We start from the raw sequence: 16,171 nt of genomic DNA, 5'->3' as shown, positions 1-16,171 counted from the left end.
GGGGGGTGCGACTCACCTCCGAACACGACAGAGTGTACGGCCCCGAGGCGCACGGTGGCCAGCATGGCGATGATGGTCTCGGGGATGAGGGGCATGTAGATGAGGACGCGGTCCCCCTTCGACACGCCCAGCGCCGCCAGCCCCCCAGCCAGCCGCGACACCTGGCAGAGATTCGCATTAACGAGGAGCGCCACCATGGAGGTTTTGGGTTTGAGTATTAATATTGTCGTCATTGGAAAAACAAATAAGGTAGGACATTGTACCTTTTAAAGGTCATAAATTTTCATCCCTTTAAAAAGTCACAAAAGTCTCAAAATGCACTAAAATTTAGCACCTTTGGGGCATTTTTTTGTTTTTCCAAGGGTGCGAATATTTTTGTGAAATGGAATGGTCACTTGAATATTGCGTTTCTTCCAATATAATTTAACGGCTTCAATCCCCTCAATGCCACAGTTGGGTTGAATCGTTTACAAACTACACCCTAATGCATTTTGTTATGCGGTATGGCGTGCAGCCATAATTTGTGCATAATTTTGGCTGCACACCATACTGCATGCACCTGGAATCCCAGTGCACGAATGTGCAGGCGAGTGAAAAAGTTCAGACACTTGTAGGTGGGCGACAATTTCTTCATATATTTGTTGGTGACCGAAGAGAGGTTCATACACAAGGGAAGCCATTTACTCACCCCAAGTTTGTATGAATGGTCATTCACAGATCTGCAGGTGTATGAAAATTCTGTCACACGCGTAGGTGTGTGAATATTTTTACTCGCTTGCAGTTGTGCGACCTTTGCACACTTCCTAGTGTGTTTGTTTCTGCACAACAAAATGCATAAGGTTTTAGTGTGTATACTAACTTTGTCAACATCAAGAAAACTTTGCTTGATCCAGAAACGAAGTTTTCAATCAAGAGAGCTACAAAAATCGAGGCCTGCTGGTTTTAGCAACGATTTATTTTCTTTTAACAAAACTGGTTTCTAAATTAAGGTAATAAGTTCAGTGTAAGAACCGTTCCTTTGTGTATCGTGGGCGTTTTGTTGGTATGTTTTGGTACGTGTCCCCTAATTGAACGTTGACGAACGAAACCGTACCTTTTTCGTTATGATCCTTGATTGATCCCTTTCCTCGTTGGGAAATACGTTCTTTGTTGATGTCCAACTTATGAGAAAATATATTGGGCCAAAAATGAAAAGTCGAACACAGCGACAGTTCTCCCGACAGTCACCTAAGCCACAAGGCAAGACCCAGCTGAGCGCTCCAGGCCAGGTCGAACGGCTCCCCTTTCTGGAGAGCAGTTAGCCCGAGTTAGACTCTCGCTGACGACCGGACATATTGGCCCCGTGGGAAAGGGGAGGGGAGGGAAGGACTCTCCCGCTTCATCCAATATGGAGGGGATCCTCGTGGAGTGGAGAAATGTTGTGTTCTTCTTGTTGCGTCTCGAGACATGCAGGTGGGAGTGGTGGGGGACGAGACCGGAAAGGGGAGGGGGGGTGGGGGAGATAAAAGAAAAGAAATCAGTGCTGAGCACCTCATATTGTAACGTGCATTTTTCTAAATCTGAAAATGCTTGATTTTGTGGGAGACAATGCCTTGCGATAGATTTGTTTGCATTGCGACGGATTTGGCTGCTTGTGAGCCTGTGAAGGAATTTCTTTCCATACGTTGGGGATTTTCTACGCTTTGCGAAGGAAATCTTTCGGAATTGGTTCGAAATTGAAAACAGCCACAACCGTTAGCAAGGTTTTTAGCCTGCCCTTCTGCTTTTAAAAACCATTAAAGCGGGCTTATGCAACTGCTCTCGTGTCCGTCCGTCCGTTGTCTGTGTAAGAGGAAGGAGGCCAGCTAGAGGTCTTCAAATTTCAGGGTATCTCAGGGTTTCGCTGAAGGAAATAATTTTTTTTCCCTTGTTACCCTTTGGATTGGCCGTATTTTTAACCGAATTGGAGCTAGGTGGATATATTAGGTCGTGTGTTGAACATTACATTGTTCTGTTCGGTTCGTTCGAAGATAAATGTGGGTGTTCGCATTCGTTCAAGATTTTTGGACCAAATTTGTTCGAGTTTGTTTCAAATTCGAAGTGGCTTGTTCGTTCATCCCTATGTGCTCACTGTTGCTCACACCCTGCTCGCTGCGTGCTCTCACTGCGTGCGTACTGCCTACCTGGTCTTGCAGCTCGCCGTACGTGACCTTCCTCGTGGTGTTGGTGACCGGGCTGGCGTGGATCAGCGCCACCTTGTCCTTGCGCCCCGCCTCCACATGCCTGTCCACCGCGTTGTAGCACGCGTTGAGCTCTCCACCGACGAACCTGCGACAGCGAGAATGGCGCTCTGAACATCCTTATGCATTGTGTTGCGCCTAAATATGCATAATTTTATACCGCCATAACATAATGCTCAATTTTATGTATAACTATGTACAGTTTGTGCATAATTATACAACAAATTTGTACATACTTAATGGCTGTATAAAAGTTCGCATATCCATAAATATGTGTTAATATAAAAATATGATATATTATATAAAAATGTGTCGTGCATACGCACAACACAATGCATTAGGGTTGAGTGTGAAGAAAGGTACTTCATTGCAAGCAAACCAGATCTGCGGTGAATATAATGGGGAAGAAACAGTTCTGGTAGTATACTGGTGTTCTTCGGATCCGGTTTAGTTCCATTAAATACCCTACAGGGTGGGTGATCCACGCCGTCTTTTTTTAAATGCTTATACTGTACCGGATTCACGCGTGCAGGCGGTCTTGCCTACCGTCGCTCGCCAGGGCGCCTTACGGCGCCGTGCGGTTCTGCGGCCCGTCCGCACGTAAGATTCCGGTACAGTATAAGCATTTTAAAAAGACCGCGCGGATCACCCACCCTGTATGTTTGTTTCAAAAGCCGATGAACAGTTTCTTATACTTGACTGATTTTTACCGGGTCTAACTTGTCTGACAAGTTCTCTGGCAAGTTTAATTTTCCGGATATGATTTCACCCTACAAATCCAAAAGGTATTCGGACCGGAAGTGTCGGCCAAAACTGTTCCTAATTCAAGAGTTGCTTGCTTACTTACCATTTGGTGAAAGGCTGGTTTGAATCGTCCACCACTTTTTCCCAACGCTTTGTCCAAGACACTGTCTCTGCCACCTCTGACCAGAATGCCTCCCGGTCTTCCAGAGATCTCCGAAAAGTCTCTTCATATTTCGGACTGTAGAATCGACTTTGTTTCATCACCAAATCTGTCAATGAAACGAAAACGAAATTAAAAATGAAAATTCAAACAAGAAAATCTTGTTCTAAGAGAGCTGGATTCTACAGGTGACACAACCCAATCCAAACCCACACACTAGAAGCTTATGTACATTTTTATTCCGAGCCGAGCACGTACACAAAACTGAGTAAGCAATGAATAAAAATGTTCATAAACTTTTACTGTGCATATCACCGACTAACATCAAAAATCAACATTACTCATAGAGTGAGAAAGTTGTACTCGAACGACAATACCAGAACATTCGCCAGTAGGGTGCTTCTTACTATTCTCTCTGAGATTCTCTCCGTACCTTTTATCGCATCTTGCAAAATAGAATTTTGAAGCTTGCGAAGTGAGAATATTGTTTCTATCGTTGGACAAAATAAAATGTTATTCATCGGAAGATACAAATTTGCAGCTTCTCTGGATTCAAAATTGCGTCTTGCAAGATGCGCTCACAGATGCATCTTATACAATAGACCCACATTGTCCTTTGACATTTAGAGTGTCTCGGCGCCTGTCAGCCTTGGGGTAGGCCACCCCGCAGTACATGCATGCCCAAAGGTTAATGCCGTTGCCTACCTATCAGGAGCTGTGAGACCTTGCACTGACTCGAACAATAGCATCATTTACCCAAACCACCATTTACACTCTCAGATTTGTACTGGTATACTTCGTAGTACAATACCTAACCTCGTACCTAAGGGATCGTCCAGAAAGTTCGTCCGTTTCTCTCAGATTCATTCGGCAAAATACGGGAGCTCCGCGCCTGCGAGGCACAGGGTAGGCCACCCCGCAGTACACGCCTGCACTGTAGGCTGGATGTTGCCTACTGATCAGATCAGGCGCCATGGAACCTTGCATAGGCTGGCCTTGGCATGTTCGTAACGGCGATTGACGGACGTACTTTCTGGATGATCCCTAACTAGGACAATTTCTTTTTTTTTCGCGGAAGCACTGTGAAAATTTGTCGTGGGTTTCCGGGAAATTTACTATATTTCGTGTCGTAAAATTGCAATTTGATTTGAAATTGAAAATTTAAAAGAACTTTGTATCGGCTTGGAATTGAGATTAAACTGTTGAACTACACAGTTTTGCAGTTTAAACTGTCATCAAATTCTTGCTATACAGTTAGATTTGTTGAGTTGTTGCAGATTTACAACATGTTATGTAAATAAAAATTACCACAAACGTTGTAAATTTACGGGGATATTTTTCTCAGTGGGGATTACTGACTAATTCAGGGGTCGCAAACTCGAGCTATCCACTCGGCGCTCGCCTACCGTCCAATGTGTCGGTCTTTGTCACTCCGAAATGGCATCTCCATGAGTGTGACAAATGCAGACACACACTCTAGGCCAGCGAGTGAGCGGCGTGGCGTGTGTCCAGCCTGACTTTGGCAAGTTGATGTGGGAGAACCACTTCACGTTCCACGAAAAATCACGAACACATATGAAGAGCTTCTCCAACATTAAATTTCAGAAATCAGCCGTTTTTAGCACCATAATCCCACGCGACGGATCATCACTTTAGCCGCACTGTAAAAATTCTTTCTCACGATGACGAAAATACCATGGCTTACTTTCAATACAGGGGTGTCGTCATGGTTCATGGTTTTTAGCAGATGATACCTTTAAAACCTTTTGACTAAACATAAAGAATATATAAGTAACTTTAAGGTGTCAGCTTGCTTTTACTCTCGATAAGGACAGAGAACCAAGCGGAAACCAGAAAACAATTTATTTGGCGCAAGGGGAATCAGTGAGTGTCTGGCTGGCTGGCTGTCGCTTCAGGCCCCTTCCCCTACCCAACCCTGTACAACAATACCAGACAATACTAGGCCACCGACGGCGGCCGCTCTGCTCTGCCCCGCCGGGCCCCGCCCTTAGCTCATAAACGCCGCTAGTCCGCCGAGTTACAAAATTTGCAAGTAATAACAAGCAGCCATAAACAAATGACACCTAAATATGAGAGAAAATTAGAAAACAGACCTATGCTTAACTTTGTATCATCTGCTTTCAAGATAGATTCTTGATTTAGATTTTTTAAAACTCATGACGACACCCCTGTACTAAAAATTAGCCATTGTACTTTTGTCATCGTGAGAAAGAATTCTTACAGTGCGCTTGGCTGGCGTAGCGTCCCCCTGCTTCCAACCACCCAAAAGCAAAGAGGTGCGCGGCTCTCGGCCAGCCGAGCCAAGCGGCACTTGGCTCGCGAGCTGCGAGTTTGCGATCTCTGGACTAATTTGTTACTTATTGTGTCTCTTTTCTAAGTAACTGAATGATGAAAGAGGTGTCAATTGTCAGTAATGCAAAGGGTGTTAGCGCTTCGGTCTGTGCAATGGAACCGCTCTCAGATGCAACGAACACTCTCACCCTGTTACCGTCGAAAATTGTGTGATGGACAGGGTCATTTACTTTAAGAATTGACCTTCACCTTGAAAAGTCTGTGATACATTAAACTCTATTGTGAATTAATTCATTTTGTTATTTTTAGCGTGAAATGTATCATCTTCTCACAGTGCGATACGAGATAATTTCCTGAAATGTAGTACACTATTTTCCACGCCTACGCCCCTCGAATCATGGTCACCGTTTGTCGAGCTTGCGGCGCCGACTACATGCTACATGTGGCCGAGCAGCAGCAGGTGATTAAGTCGGGCAGAGCTCGACCGCATCGACTTCGGCCCATTGTGTGCGGTTGAACGGTTTTACTATCGCTCGCTAGCACATGAATCGGTCACGGATTTGTGGGGCGTGAGAGTACAAAACTAGGACCGTGGTCGCTAGACTGCTTGGGGGAATTTTGACATTGTTCGACAGGTGACGTACACGGGTTTCTGCTCGACGGAACCTTAATCGGGATGTGACGGTAAACCGCAGCAAACCAATCAACGAGTCGAATAGGCAATCAGGTCTTAACCCGGTGTCCACGCGACCACCGGACTACTTAATTCAGCGCACTTGTCGCACAATTATGCATGCGGCCTGCAGACCAGCACAAACACCCCAAAGTGGAAGAAAGGAGCTTCATTTATTTTCTTCAAGAACATTCATTCACTTTGCCCAACCCACTGGGGCACTGTATATCAGTGGTGCCCAGCAGCTGGGCAGCTTGTGGTGTGCGACCCTCAAATCGGGGCGACCTAAGTCGCCAACTAACTACCCTTTCTGCAGCATGCGTAACTTTTCACATCAATGTCAGTGAACCCAGCAATGAGTCAGTAAGTTGTTAGAGCCAAAACCAACTATCAGTCTGTTTAATAAAAAGGACCCCTTGAACTTTGTAGGTGACCCTCATATATTGTAATTACAATAACAGTCTCTTCAGAGATTCGTAGATAACCAGGCGGTGGTTAACTCACGAGTCGCCTCAGATGGTCCCCGCATAAGCTCCCCAGACTCATCTATTTTATTGCCTGTTTCCTTACGCACGGTGAAAACCAATCACTTTCAATCACTTCCAGGACTTTGTTTTGGCATTGAAGTTCTAAATATCGTTAAAGGAGACCCGTCGTGCTCATATTTGTTGTTTGCAAGCTTCATTCAGCAGTTAAAATAGTCATCGTTAACTTTTAAACGATCCATATCGGCAAAAATACAATTCCCGGCAATATCTTCGCAAAATCTCCGCTATGTTTTTTAACAGTTTGCGGAGCCTTCTCGAGCTCTGCGGTGGGACTGAGCCGCACCGGACTTATCCAATGAAAAGCTTCTAATTACCTCGGACGTTCACCCATTGTGTATGCAGATGCCCCACGTCGTCACTCGGTCAAAGGCTGACTGGACGACCTTTACTATTACATTTTGTATTCCCCCACGAAACGCTACTACGAAACGTTACTAACATCCTACACGTTTAAAACGATTAATGGATCATCATTACACAAGACCCCTGTACTGTGAAAATTATATACATACAGGGTGGTCCACAGACCCCTTCCTTTATTTTGCTTATACTGTACCGCATGCAGGCGTGCGGGCGGGCTTGCCTATCGTGGCTCACTACGGCGCCTTATGGCCCCGTGCGAGTATGCAACCCGGTCGCACGCCTGCATCCGGTACAGTATAAGCAAAATAAAGGAAGGGGTCTGTGGACCACCCTGTAAAACATAGATGTAAATTGACGATACTTGCCACACTTTTGACTTCGGATGTTATAAATTTACGAATGCCATCATAAATCCTAGCCCAATGAAAAGGCCAAATCAGTTTTATGTCAAACCCATTTCAAAGTTTTGAAATTACAATTGGTAATTTGTCAATTAACCATATTTTCAAAGTCACTTTTTATGTAAACCTACGAATGCTTTCCAAAATTTCAGTGTATCACAAATTATAGTAGGTCAAATAAAATGTAATGTACCTGAGGCCAGTCTTGGTTACTTTTATGGATCGTTTGGAAACTATTAATCTTGTATGAAGTGGATTTACCTATACGGCATAAGTAATGATGAGCGATGATTAGTCCGCCCCTCTTGTCTCACCCTGTGGTGCATGCCTCCCCTCCCTTCATGGTCTCGTCCAACTTCCTCTCTACTTAACTCCCTGATTCTAGTCGCCATCATCCCTGCTCCCGCGACACTCACCCTCCTCGTGCAGATGGTCGTCGCGGAAGTGGCTGAGGATAACTCCGTTGCCCTTCGAGCCGACCCTGCTGGCCGGCTGTAGGCCCGGCTGTATGCCTGGCTGCTGCTCCGTCAGGTCCCCGTTGATCATGGCGCACTAGCAGGTGCTCGTCGTGCCCGGCGCGCCACACTGGTGCAGCCTGCACCTCTTCTCTCCTTTCGCGCACTCACACACCTAGCACAGTCTCGCAGCAGGATGCTGAAGCGCGTTGGGCACACTGTGCAGATTCCGACCAGGGACGAAATATGGATAGAAATGAATATCCGAGAGGTGTCGTTGTAATCAGAGGCCTGTCGTCGACACCTCCAGGTCGTGGCTGACGAGCTACTGCCGGACAGGGGCCAGGGCCGCCGGCGTCCAACTGCGAGGCCCACCTCGCCCCGCCGCCCTGCCGCGGGCCCCACCAGACCGCCGCGCTCGCGCGAGGGGTCACCCGGGGGCAACCCGCCGCACCACCCTGACACTGACGGCATCCACACACGAAACTTTTTGTCATTTTTTGATGCGCAGCTTTGGCGTTGCTCTCAACATGATGGTCTAGTGTATTTCTTTTATACGAATAATAATATGAACGATGATTTGTAATTGCGTACAAATTGTTCACATGCGCATGGCAGAAAAAGAAATGAAAACCAGCATGGTATGAAGAATACGTACGCTGCCTCTGAAAAAAAAACAACACGTGAAACAGTCATACGACTAGGAAGACTATCACGACAATGTTGTTCGAGCACCGCAGGGTCAGTGCGGGTCACCCTCACCGTTGCAGAGGCGTCCCGTGAGCGCGTGGGCCACCTGAGACTGGGCTGGCCGGGCTGGCCCGCCCCCCACCCATGTGGCCGCATGTGGCCCTTGTGCTACCATTCAACGGCCATGTCACGTCAGGAGGTGATAAGGTCCAGGTGACGCTGCTGTGGTCCTCACAGTCCCAGCCCGGGACGCAGTCAGTCAGGTCCTGCTGCTGCACCTTGTGCTGCACCTTGTGCTGCACCCCCCGCCACCATGAGGAGTGCCCTAGTGCTGGCGCTAACCATGGCCATCCTGGTCCTCGAGGGGCTCGTGCCGTCGGACGCGCGCTGGGTGTCCACGCAGGACCCTCGGCCGCACAAGGGTAAAGCGTCAGCATCAGTGGTGACCGCCGCAACTGCAGGCGGGTCAGTCCCTCCAGTGAGGCCCTTGGAACGCGTGTTGCAGGGAAGTGCGACAAAGGGCCAGCCGGCTGCCGCAAGGTGTGCGCGGAGGAGGAGGGCGCCGGCGGCCACTGCAGCCCAGAGGGCGAGTGCATCTGCAGCGGCGCGTACAAGACGAGCAAGGGCAGCACCGCCTCCACCGGGACTTCAGTCACGGCGCCTGTAGAGGCCACCACCGCCGGGGAAGAACACCGGCTGCCGGCCGTCAGCAGAAATACTCCCTCGGTCACTCCTGGGACGACGACGACGACGACGACGACGACCCCAGCTGCCACGAGCGTCGCCAGGGCATCAGGCGCCTCCACGGCCAGAGGGGGCTCTCCGAGCTCTGCCACCCCCACGGGAGCTCCGAACAGGACGGCTGGTCCCATCAGGTTGGCCACGACAGCCGCCTCCACCGCGGGCCCCTCCACCACCCACTCGCACTCGACCACCGCCGACGCCTCCACTACTCGGTACTTGAGCAGGGCGGGATAGTGAACTCGACAGACGATGAGTAGGAGGACTTTCCCTTTAAAGTTTGTATCTAACAAACTTTAAAGGGAAAAAGTTCCTTAAATTTAGTCTTAGATGTCAATGGCGTTCTCCATAAAACACAAGCCAAAGTCGAGGATTTTTTTTTTTAGCCGCGATACGTGAACCATTTCAGTTAGACAGTTACCGTGCGCGTTTTCTACTTTTCTGCCTTCAAGGTACCGGTAAACGCTATATCGTACAACGGCTCCTACCCTACGCACTGGTAAAGCAAGTGTTTAATTTTGCACGCCAATTGACGTTTCAGTGTGCATTTTCTCGACACATTGTGATATCTAACCAGGTTAAACGTCAGTTGGTGTTTAAACTTTTGACATTTCCGAAAAGTATAGCAGCTTCACACCATGTGGTTCCTATTGATAGCATAGAACTGTGAGTGTCCAAGTGTGCAGAATTTAAACGTTTTTCAAAACGTTTAAAATGGGCTCGCCACGCAAGTGTGCAACTTGAGCTGAACACCATGTAATGTTGAAAATCATAATTTACTCACGTTGGTGGACAAATTGTGCACACTTGTTTTACCAGTGTACGCACTCGGGGCTCCGTAACTTATTCCCCAACTGACTTTATTTAACGCCAGAAGTTTACAAGATACAAACATTTACAACAATTACGTCCTGGTAATTTGGGGGATATAGCCATCTTTGGGGTCGGCCGTTTGCTTATCCTGCTGTCGTAGTTTTCTTTGGCTTGCCGTGGTGTTCGATGATTTTCGCTCTCGTTTACAAGGGTTGTTAAAGGCAGATTCTCTCGGAGGGGGCAGAATAAGTTCTGCCAATGAAGGAATTGAAATGCCATATATTGTCATTATATTGTCATACTGTCATATATTTAATTACGTGTCCGTCCGGTCGACCTGGCAGTGCCCAGCACAGTTCCCAGCACAGTGCGGGCGGGACGAGGGCCGGGCGGACCACGGTGGGGAGGCCCGCGTCCACGCCCGCGCCCTCGGGGTCCACGGCGGTGACGACGGCGGCCACCACAGCCGCGCGCCAAAAGAAAGCGTCCACAGCGGCAAGCACTGTAGGCAGGAGTGGGGGGCCGGCGACTACGAGGTGGGTGGTGGCTGTGAGGAGGCGGGAGAAAACGTCACACAAAACTGTGCGTCCGAGGATGACGTCCGCCTGTCGAATGCTGACTCACAAACATGTTTGGCCTGCTCTACCCCAACAGGGCCGCAACCACTCTGGCCACAGCCTCGGCGACAGCAACCCCGCCGACGACACCCAGTAAACGACGGGGGAGCACGACCGGGGCGGTGACCGTCGAGATCCGGGAGCCCCTGTTGGACGGGACGGCGGCCACCGCTGTCGAGGAGGCAGCCGAGGCCTTCGCCGCCAGCACGTCGGCCCCTGCTGCCGAGCACACCGCGGCCGTGGAGCAGCAGGCCGACGACTCAGCCACTGCCGGGGCTAGCGGCACCGGGGACAGCACGCCGCCGTCTAGCACCAGCACGGCCAGTGCTCTCGATGCTGCCGGAAGCGCCACCGGAAGCGGTGTATCCAGCGGAAGTAGTCCAAGAGGAAGTGGCTCAGCGGACGGCAGTAATGTTACAGCGGCTGTAACCTCCGTGACGGCCGGCGCCCTTGTGAGCTCGTCCAACCTCGACGCGGCCGCGGCCGGGGGCGGCACCACGGCTGTGCCCTCCACCACGGCTGTGCCCTCCACCACGGAGCCCGCGGCCGGTGTGACGGCGAGCCCTCACTCAGGCAGCTCACCACCAAACGCAGCGGCACCAGCAGTAACGACCGGAAGTACTCCCGGAGGTACAACCGGAAGTGCTACAGAGAGCAGCAGCACACGCACAACGGCCTGACGTACACTATACGACGGGGTCTTCACCAGGGGGTTGACAAACCCCTCGGGACTCTAGTAGTTTTACTGGTTGGTCCACATAATATTGTGTAGTTGTACCGGGTGTAACTAAGAATGCGCAACAGTGTTGCGGGATTGCACACCCGCCAGGGCTGCAGGGGCCATGGCGCCTTACGGGCTAACTGGGTAGGCAAACCCGCAACACTGTTGTGCATTCTCAGTTACACCCGGTACTGTACCACATGTGCAGGTGGTCTTGCCAACCGCGTCTCTCACCACCACGCGTTATGGACCATTGAGGCAACTCGTCCACTCGCCTGCATGTGGTACAGTCTAACTACGAACCACTTCGGGGTAGGTGGTCCACCCTAAACACACTTAGTATCCAGTTGAAGTACATTAGCGTAAGGACATTCAATTAGCGTAAGAACAATTCATTTTGCATAAGTACAAGAAAATGTTTTCCAAAATACATTCGCATGGAGGCAATGCAATTTACTTGATTCAGCAGGCCTTTGATGTGTCATCGGGGCGGGAATGACCCGCAGGATTACCCAAAGGATTACCGAGGGATTACTCTACCGTAAACAAAACTTAAGTAGGGTCTTGTCGTTCAAACACCGCGTGACACAAAAAATAATTTAAAAAGAAATTGTTTACAGAAGATAGCGTAAGCTCATTAGCTTCCGTTATATGAGAAATTAGCTGCAAGAACCAACAGTTCGAGCTGCCAACGCGAAGAATTCGCCACTACTGGAGTCAATTCAGAAGTGTTATTGTTCTTCGCATTATCCGAGTGAATTCTCTTCTTTTACAATTTATATTGTTGACTCTATGATAGCTAATTTCTCAATATCGGAGGCTATTATGATAAGCTTTCACGAATTTAGTTACAGGGTCGGTGATCTAAAAAGGGAACCTTTTCAGGTGTAAATCTCCGATTTCGTTGAAACTTGAAAAATTTGAAGGTTATTTATGTAGGAATCGGATGGCACTTGAATTTTTTCCTGAACCTCACAATTAGTTTTCCCCTATATATGGTAGGAGTACCCTTATCGAAACTGATATTTTTTAGAAAAATGTAAAGCAGTGTTCTAAGGGGTAACTCGTCAAACTAGCGTTCTTTGCACCAAATTCTGTCCGTTTTGCTCTATTTTGTACCGTTCAGGCGGTAGAGTGATATTTGAGACAGAAAGCAGTGTAAGGCTTAAGTAAACCCCTAGTAACTGTGAGGTTCAGGAAAAATTTCAAGTGCCATCCGACTTCTAGTAATAACCTTTAAATTTTCCGAGTTTCAAAGAAATTGGAGATTTACACCTGAAAAGGTTCCCTTGTAAGCCGTCCATTTTTCTACTTATATACTGTACCGGATTCAGGCGTGTTGAAGGGCTGCTAACTCGCACGGGGCAAAGGCACGAGCGACAGTAGGCAAGCCCATCCCGCACGCCTGAATCCGTTGCAGTTTAACCAGGAAAAAAGCGACGACTGAGGTCACCCACCCTTTACTTACTGTTATTTACTACTACGGTTATTTCGCTCTGCTAATTTCAGTGGGTCATCGTTAAAGGGACGAATGTCCAAAATTGGCACCAGTATGGAGCGATGTCCCACAATTATCACTGAAATGGAGCGAAGAGAACAAACGTCGCTCTAATTGGGAAACGATTAATAACACCTCTTTTTTTGAGATGAGACTGATCGCTCTTCCAGTTCGCAGTGTTAGCTCTGAAGGCCAATAAACTTTACGAAGTGATAGCTAAATAAGCTTTGTCGACTAGATCTGCAGCCATCCAGTGTATAATTTCAATGTGAATGACATATCTCAGTAATAGTTTTAGCTGTGCACTGGTAAAACAAGTGTGCAAATATTGCACTCTTAAGTGTGTAACTGATGATTTTGCACATTACATTGTGTTTAACTGAGCTGCACACTCAGTAGTGTGCAAATATTGAACACTAGTTATCAAAACGTAAACAAAACGTAAACAAAACGTCTAATGTTTGCAAACCAATTGACGTCTAGTTCAGATCGACATCATGAAGTTTTTACTTTTTGCACACTTGATACTGCATATCATTTGGTGAGCAACTTTCTACATTTGTTTTACCATTGTGTTGTTTCTTAAATAGATCAATAAGTGAATCCTCAGGTGCATCCAGTTGATTAGCTTCGCTGAGCCCCCTACGCAACCCCGAATCACCCTCCCTACCGATGCAAGGTGCCTTGTTCTTGCTTGCATAATGTAAAGAAGGTACAGCTTAAACGCTGTGCCCTTTGGGCTAGGAAAGGCGATTAGAGGGCTCGTCAAGGAGCTCGCACGGGGTGGAAAACAAAAGTCAAAACCCTTGTGGAATGTGCACCAAACTGCCGAGATTGTCACACTCTCATACTGTTTCTGATTAATTTTTTTTCACCCCTCGTTAGTATTCCTTCTGCGTAAAGTTACTGGTAAATCTGTACATTTCTGAGAGTGCATAGATTGCTAGACGAATATTTTGCTCTCCGGGGATAAAACCCCTGTGACTAGGCAAAACGCACTCCATGCACCCTGAATGTAGGCAAAAAGCATGTGTTTCGGGTCCGATTGCCTGGAGATTGACGAAGATTATCGTAGATTGCCAGGGTAGGTGTAGATGCCGGAGTTGTGGCCCCCTCTGGCGAGTCATGTACCAGCAGTACAAGAAGAACTAGAAGTGGGCGTGAGTAAGTCATGATGCTCAATTAAACCACACCGCGAACAGCGTCCTGGCCCCATCCTGAGACTGGATGCCAACTCTGTTGAAGGGTATCGCACATCGCCCAGACACCCCACACCACACGGGGCGTGTGTGTGAGGTACCTCACTGAGGTTCCCACACATGGAAATGACACGGGTTCTCGTTTGCTGCCCCCACGGGCCCCGCTCGGCGAGCCGGCCGGGGAGGGGGGAGTTGATTGCCTTCCAAATGAGGCGGCCGACCGATCGTCTGGGGCGAACATGCGGCGGGGGCGCCGCGGCCTCAAGCGGTGCCCCACATTCAGGAGACTTGAGACGCCATCCCTTTTAAACGTACTCGAAGAACCTTTCAAAAATATAAAAAATAAGAACGTTCCCGGAGGCACACTTGCGAAAGCTGCGCGTTTTATTTTGTTATGTATAGTTCCATAGAATCTAGTGTTTACAACTCACGTGGCTCTGCGGTGAAGGAGGAGGTTGGGGAGAGGTTGGACATTAATTTTCCTCAGTCAAGTTAATTGAGCAGGTGAATAGAACGAGTGTACCGGGTGAGCGCGCATCGGTGCGCGCGAATTTGCCTAACCACAGGGGACCATGACGCCTTAGGACTTGCGTTTCCGGTGTTTTCGTGGTCCAGTAGTGAAATGTCTGAAAATTTCAAACACAACCCTATCGTGATGTTAAAGCCTTTCTATCTAATCCTTTCTAATCTAATTTAATATTTTACCCCCGAATTATTTATATTTTTTTTTTTGACCCAAGGGCAAAATTATTTTGATTTAGCCCTTAAAAGTACCCGGAATTTGCACCGTGGATTTAATTTTGTCCAGTAATAAAGTCTCTATTTTAATTATGCTCATTTATATTTTGCCTTCATGAAAGGCAAAATTATCGAGGGAACATAATTTAATTTATTTTGCCAGCCCTGCTAGAAAGTACGTCCACCCGTCAACCTACCGAGTTCAGCGCCCAAGCAAAGAAAGTAGCCAATAAAGCTCTCGCTTTTAGATAGAGCAGCCACCATGCCGCCATCAGGCAGAGCAGCCGCGCACACTGTAAAAAATAACGGTCTACCTACGGTGAGATAACAGCGTGGATTTGACAGCATGGTACGGTACGGTGTGATAACAGCGTCTCACTGTTATTTTCACCGTAGGATGTGGCTATTGGCTATGTGGCTATTTACTTGTTAATTGAAATCACATCCTACGGTGAAAATAACAGTGAGACGCTGTTATCACACCGTACCAGGTACGGTCCAAGAACGGTTTGCCATTGGTTAATAATTGACGGTCCAAGACCGTTGTTAGACCGTAGGTTTTTCTCACAGTGCATGCGGTTAAAAAACTCGACCAAAGACAGTCACTAGTCTAGAGCTATAGTTCTGCTCGCAGAAAAAAGTTTACCCGCGGGTGCTCAGAAGTTAGCACCAGAGCTAATTTTCACTGGCCGAATAGACTCAGCTAAAATTTCAGCCCCGGTTCTAATTAATCTCGTTACTATTAGTAACTTTATATGCAAAGTAGTGTATAAAGCAAGATTTGCGCCGGTGTGGTGCTGGAAATATTTGGCAGGATTGCAAATTTATTTGTGGAATAAGTGAAAAGGGGGGACTGAGAAGGAAGGCATGAGGTAATGAAGGTCCAGAGGTCTCTCTATTAGTCAGGGGCGAAAGCATGTCAAAAAAATTAGCCCCCAGGGCTAAGAAATAGACTAGACAGTCCCCCGAACAGGCCACAAAGCCAATCGCAGCGGTGGTGTGGCGAGTCGGCGCAGGCGCAGTGCTGCCTGCACCCCCCCCCCCCCCCCCTTGTGTGGGGAAGGGCGGTGTGGAGGCGCGTCAGCGCGTGGCCTTGCCTAAACCCCATCGTCTATGGGGTCATCCAGTAAGTACGTCCGTCAACCGGTTTAGTCTCTGCAAGCGCTCCTAGTGCCTGTCAGGTAGGCAACATCTTGTCTGCAGTGCGTGCGTGTACTGCTGGGTGGCCTACCCCGAGTCTCGCAGGCGCTCAGCTCCCGAAATTCACCGAATGAATCT

General features: G+C 48.2%; 2 protein-coding genes across 3 annotated transcripts in view; one reads left to right on the top strand and one right to left on the bottom strand.

Moving 5' to 3' along the window:
* Positions 1-8,250, bottom strand: part of LOC127748839 (acyl-CoA synthetase short-chain family member 3, mitochondrial-like) — a 9,513-nt gene extending 1,263 nt beyond the window's left edge. The window contains exons 1-4 of the mRNA XM_052264013.1: positions 7,838-8,250; positions 3,067-3,232; positions 2,163-2,307; positions 13-161 (exon numbers count right to left, since the gene is read on the bottom strand). Of these exons, the coding sequence (XP_052119973.1) occupies positions 13-161; positions 2,163-2,307; positions 3,067-3,232; positions 7,838-7,967 (590 nt within the window). The 5' untranslated portion in view covers positions 7,968-8,250. The remainder of the gene's footprint in view (positions 1-12; positions 162-2,162; positions 2,308-3,066; positions 3,233-7,837) is intronic.
* A 528-nt stretch (positions 8,251-8,778) lies between these two features.
* LOC113209008 (uncharacterized) lies at positions 8,779-13,180 on the top strand. 2 transcript variants are annotated; one of them, XM_026426324.2, is made up of 4 exons: positions 8,782-8,988; positions 9,072-9,522; positions 10,465-10,656; positions 10,775-13,180. In XM_026426324.2, exons 1-4 carry the CDS (start codon positions 8,880-8,882, stop codon positions 11,415-11,417), a joined length of 1,395 nt encoding a protein of 464 aa, XP_026282109.2. In that variant the 5' UTR covers positions 8,782-8,879; the 3' UTR covers positions 11,418-13,180. The 2 variants fall into 2 exon arrangements, with proteins under 2 accessions (XP_026282110.2, XP_026282109.2); XM_026426325.2 differs by lacking the exon at positions 10,465-10,656 and having other exon boundaries at positions 8,779-8,988; positions 9,072-9,441.
* Positions 13,181-16,171: the final 2,991 nt, after the last annotated feature.

This window comes from Frankliniella occidentalis, unplaced genomic scaffold (assembly GCF_000697945.3).
Source record: "Frankliniella occidentalis isolate FOCC.00 unplaced genomic scaffold, Focc_3.1 Scaffold15, whole genome shotgun sequence".
NCBI classification, from domain to species: domain Eukaryota; kingdom Metazoa; phylum Arthropoda; class Insecta; order Thysanoptera; family Thripidae; genus Frankliniella; species Frankliniella occidentalis.
The sequence above is the reverse complement of the archived record's forward strand: the minus strand, read 5'-3'. Positions and strand labels throughout refer to the sequence as shown.

Excerpts from the sequence above, each read along its gene's own strand:
- LOC113209008 (XM_026426324.2), top strand. The coding sequence starts at position 8,880 with ATGAGGAGTGCCCTAGTGCTGGCGCTAACCATGGCCATCCTGGTCCTC. Across the intron at positions 8,989-9,071 it reads GGACCCTCGGCCGCACAAGG|GGAAGTGCGACAAAGGGCCA; the intron begins GTAAAGCGTCAG and ends CGCGTGTTGCAG. Across the intron at positions 9,523-10,464 it reads GCCGACGCCTCCACTACTCG|TGCCCAGCACAGTTCCCAGC; the intron begins GTACTTGAGCAG and ends TCGACCTGGCAG.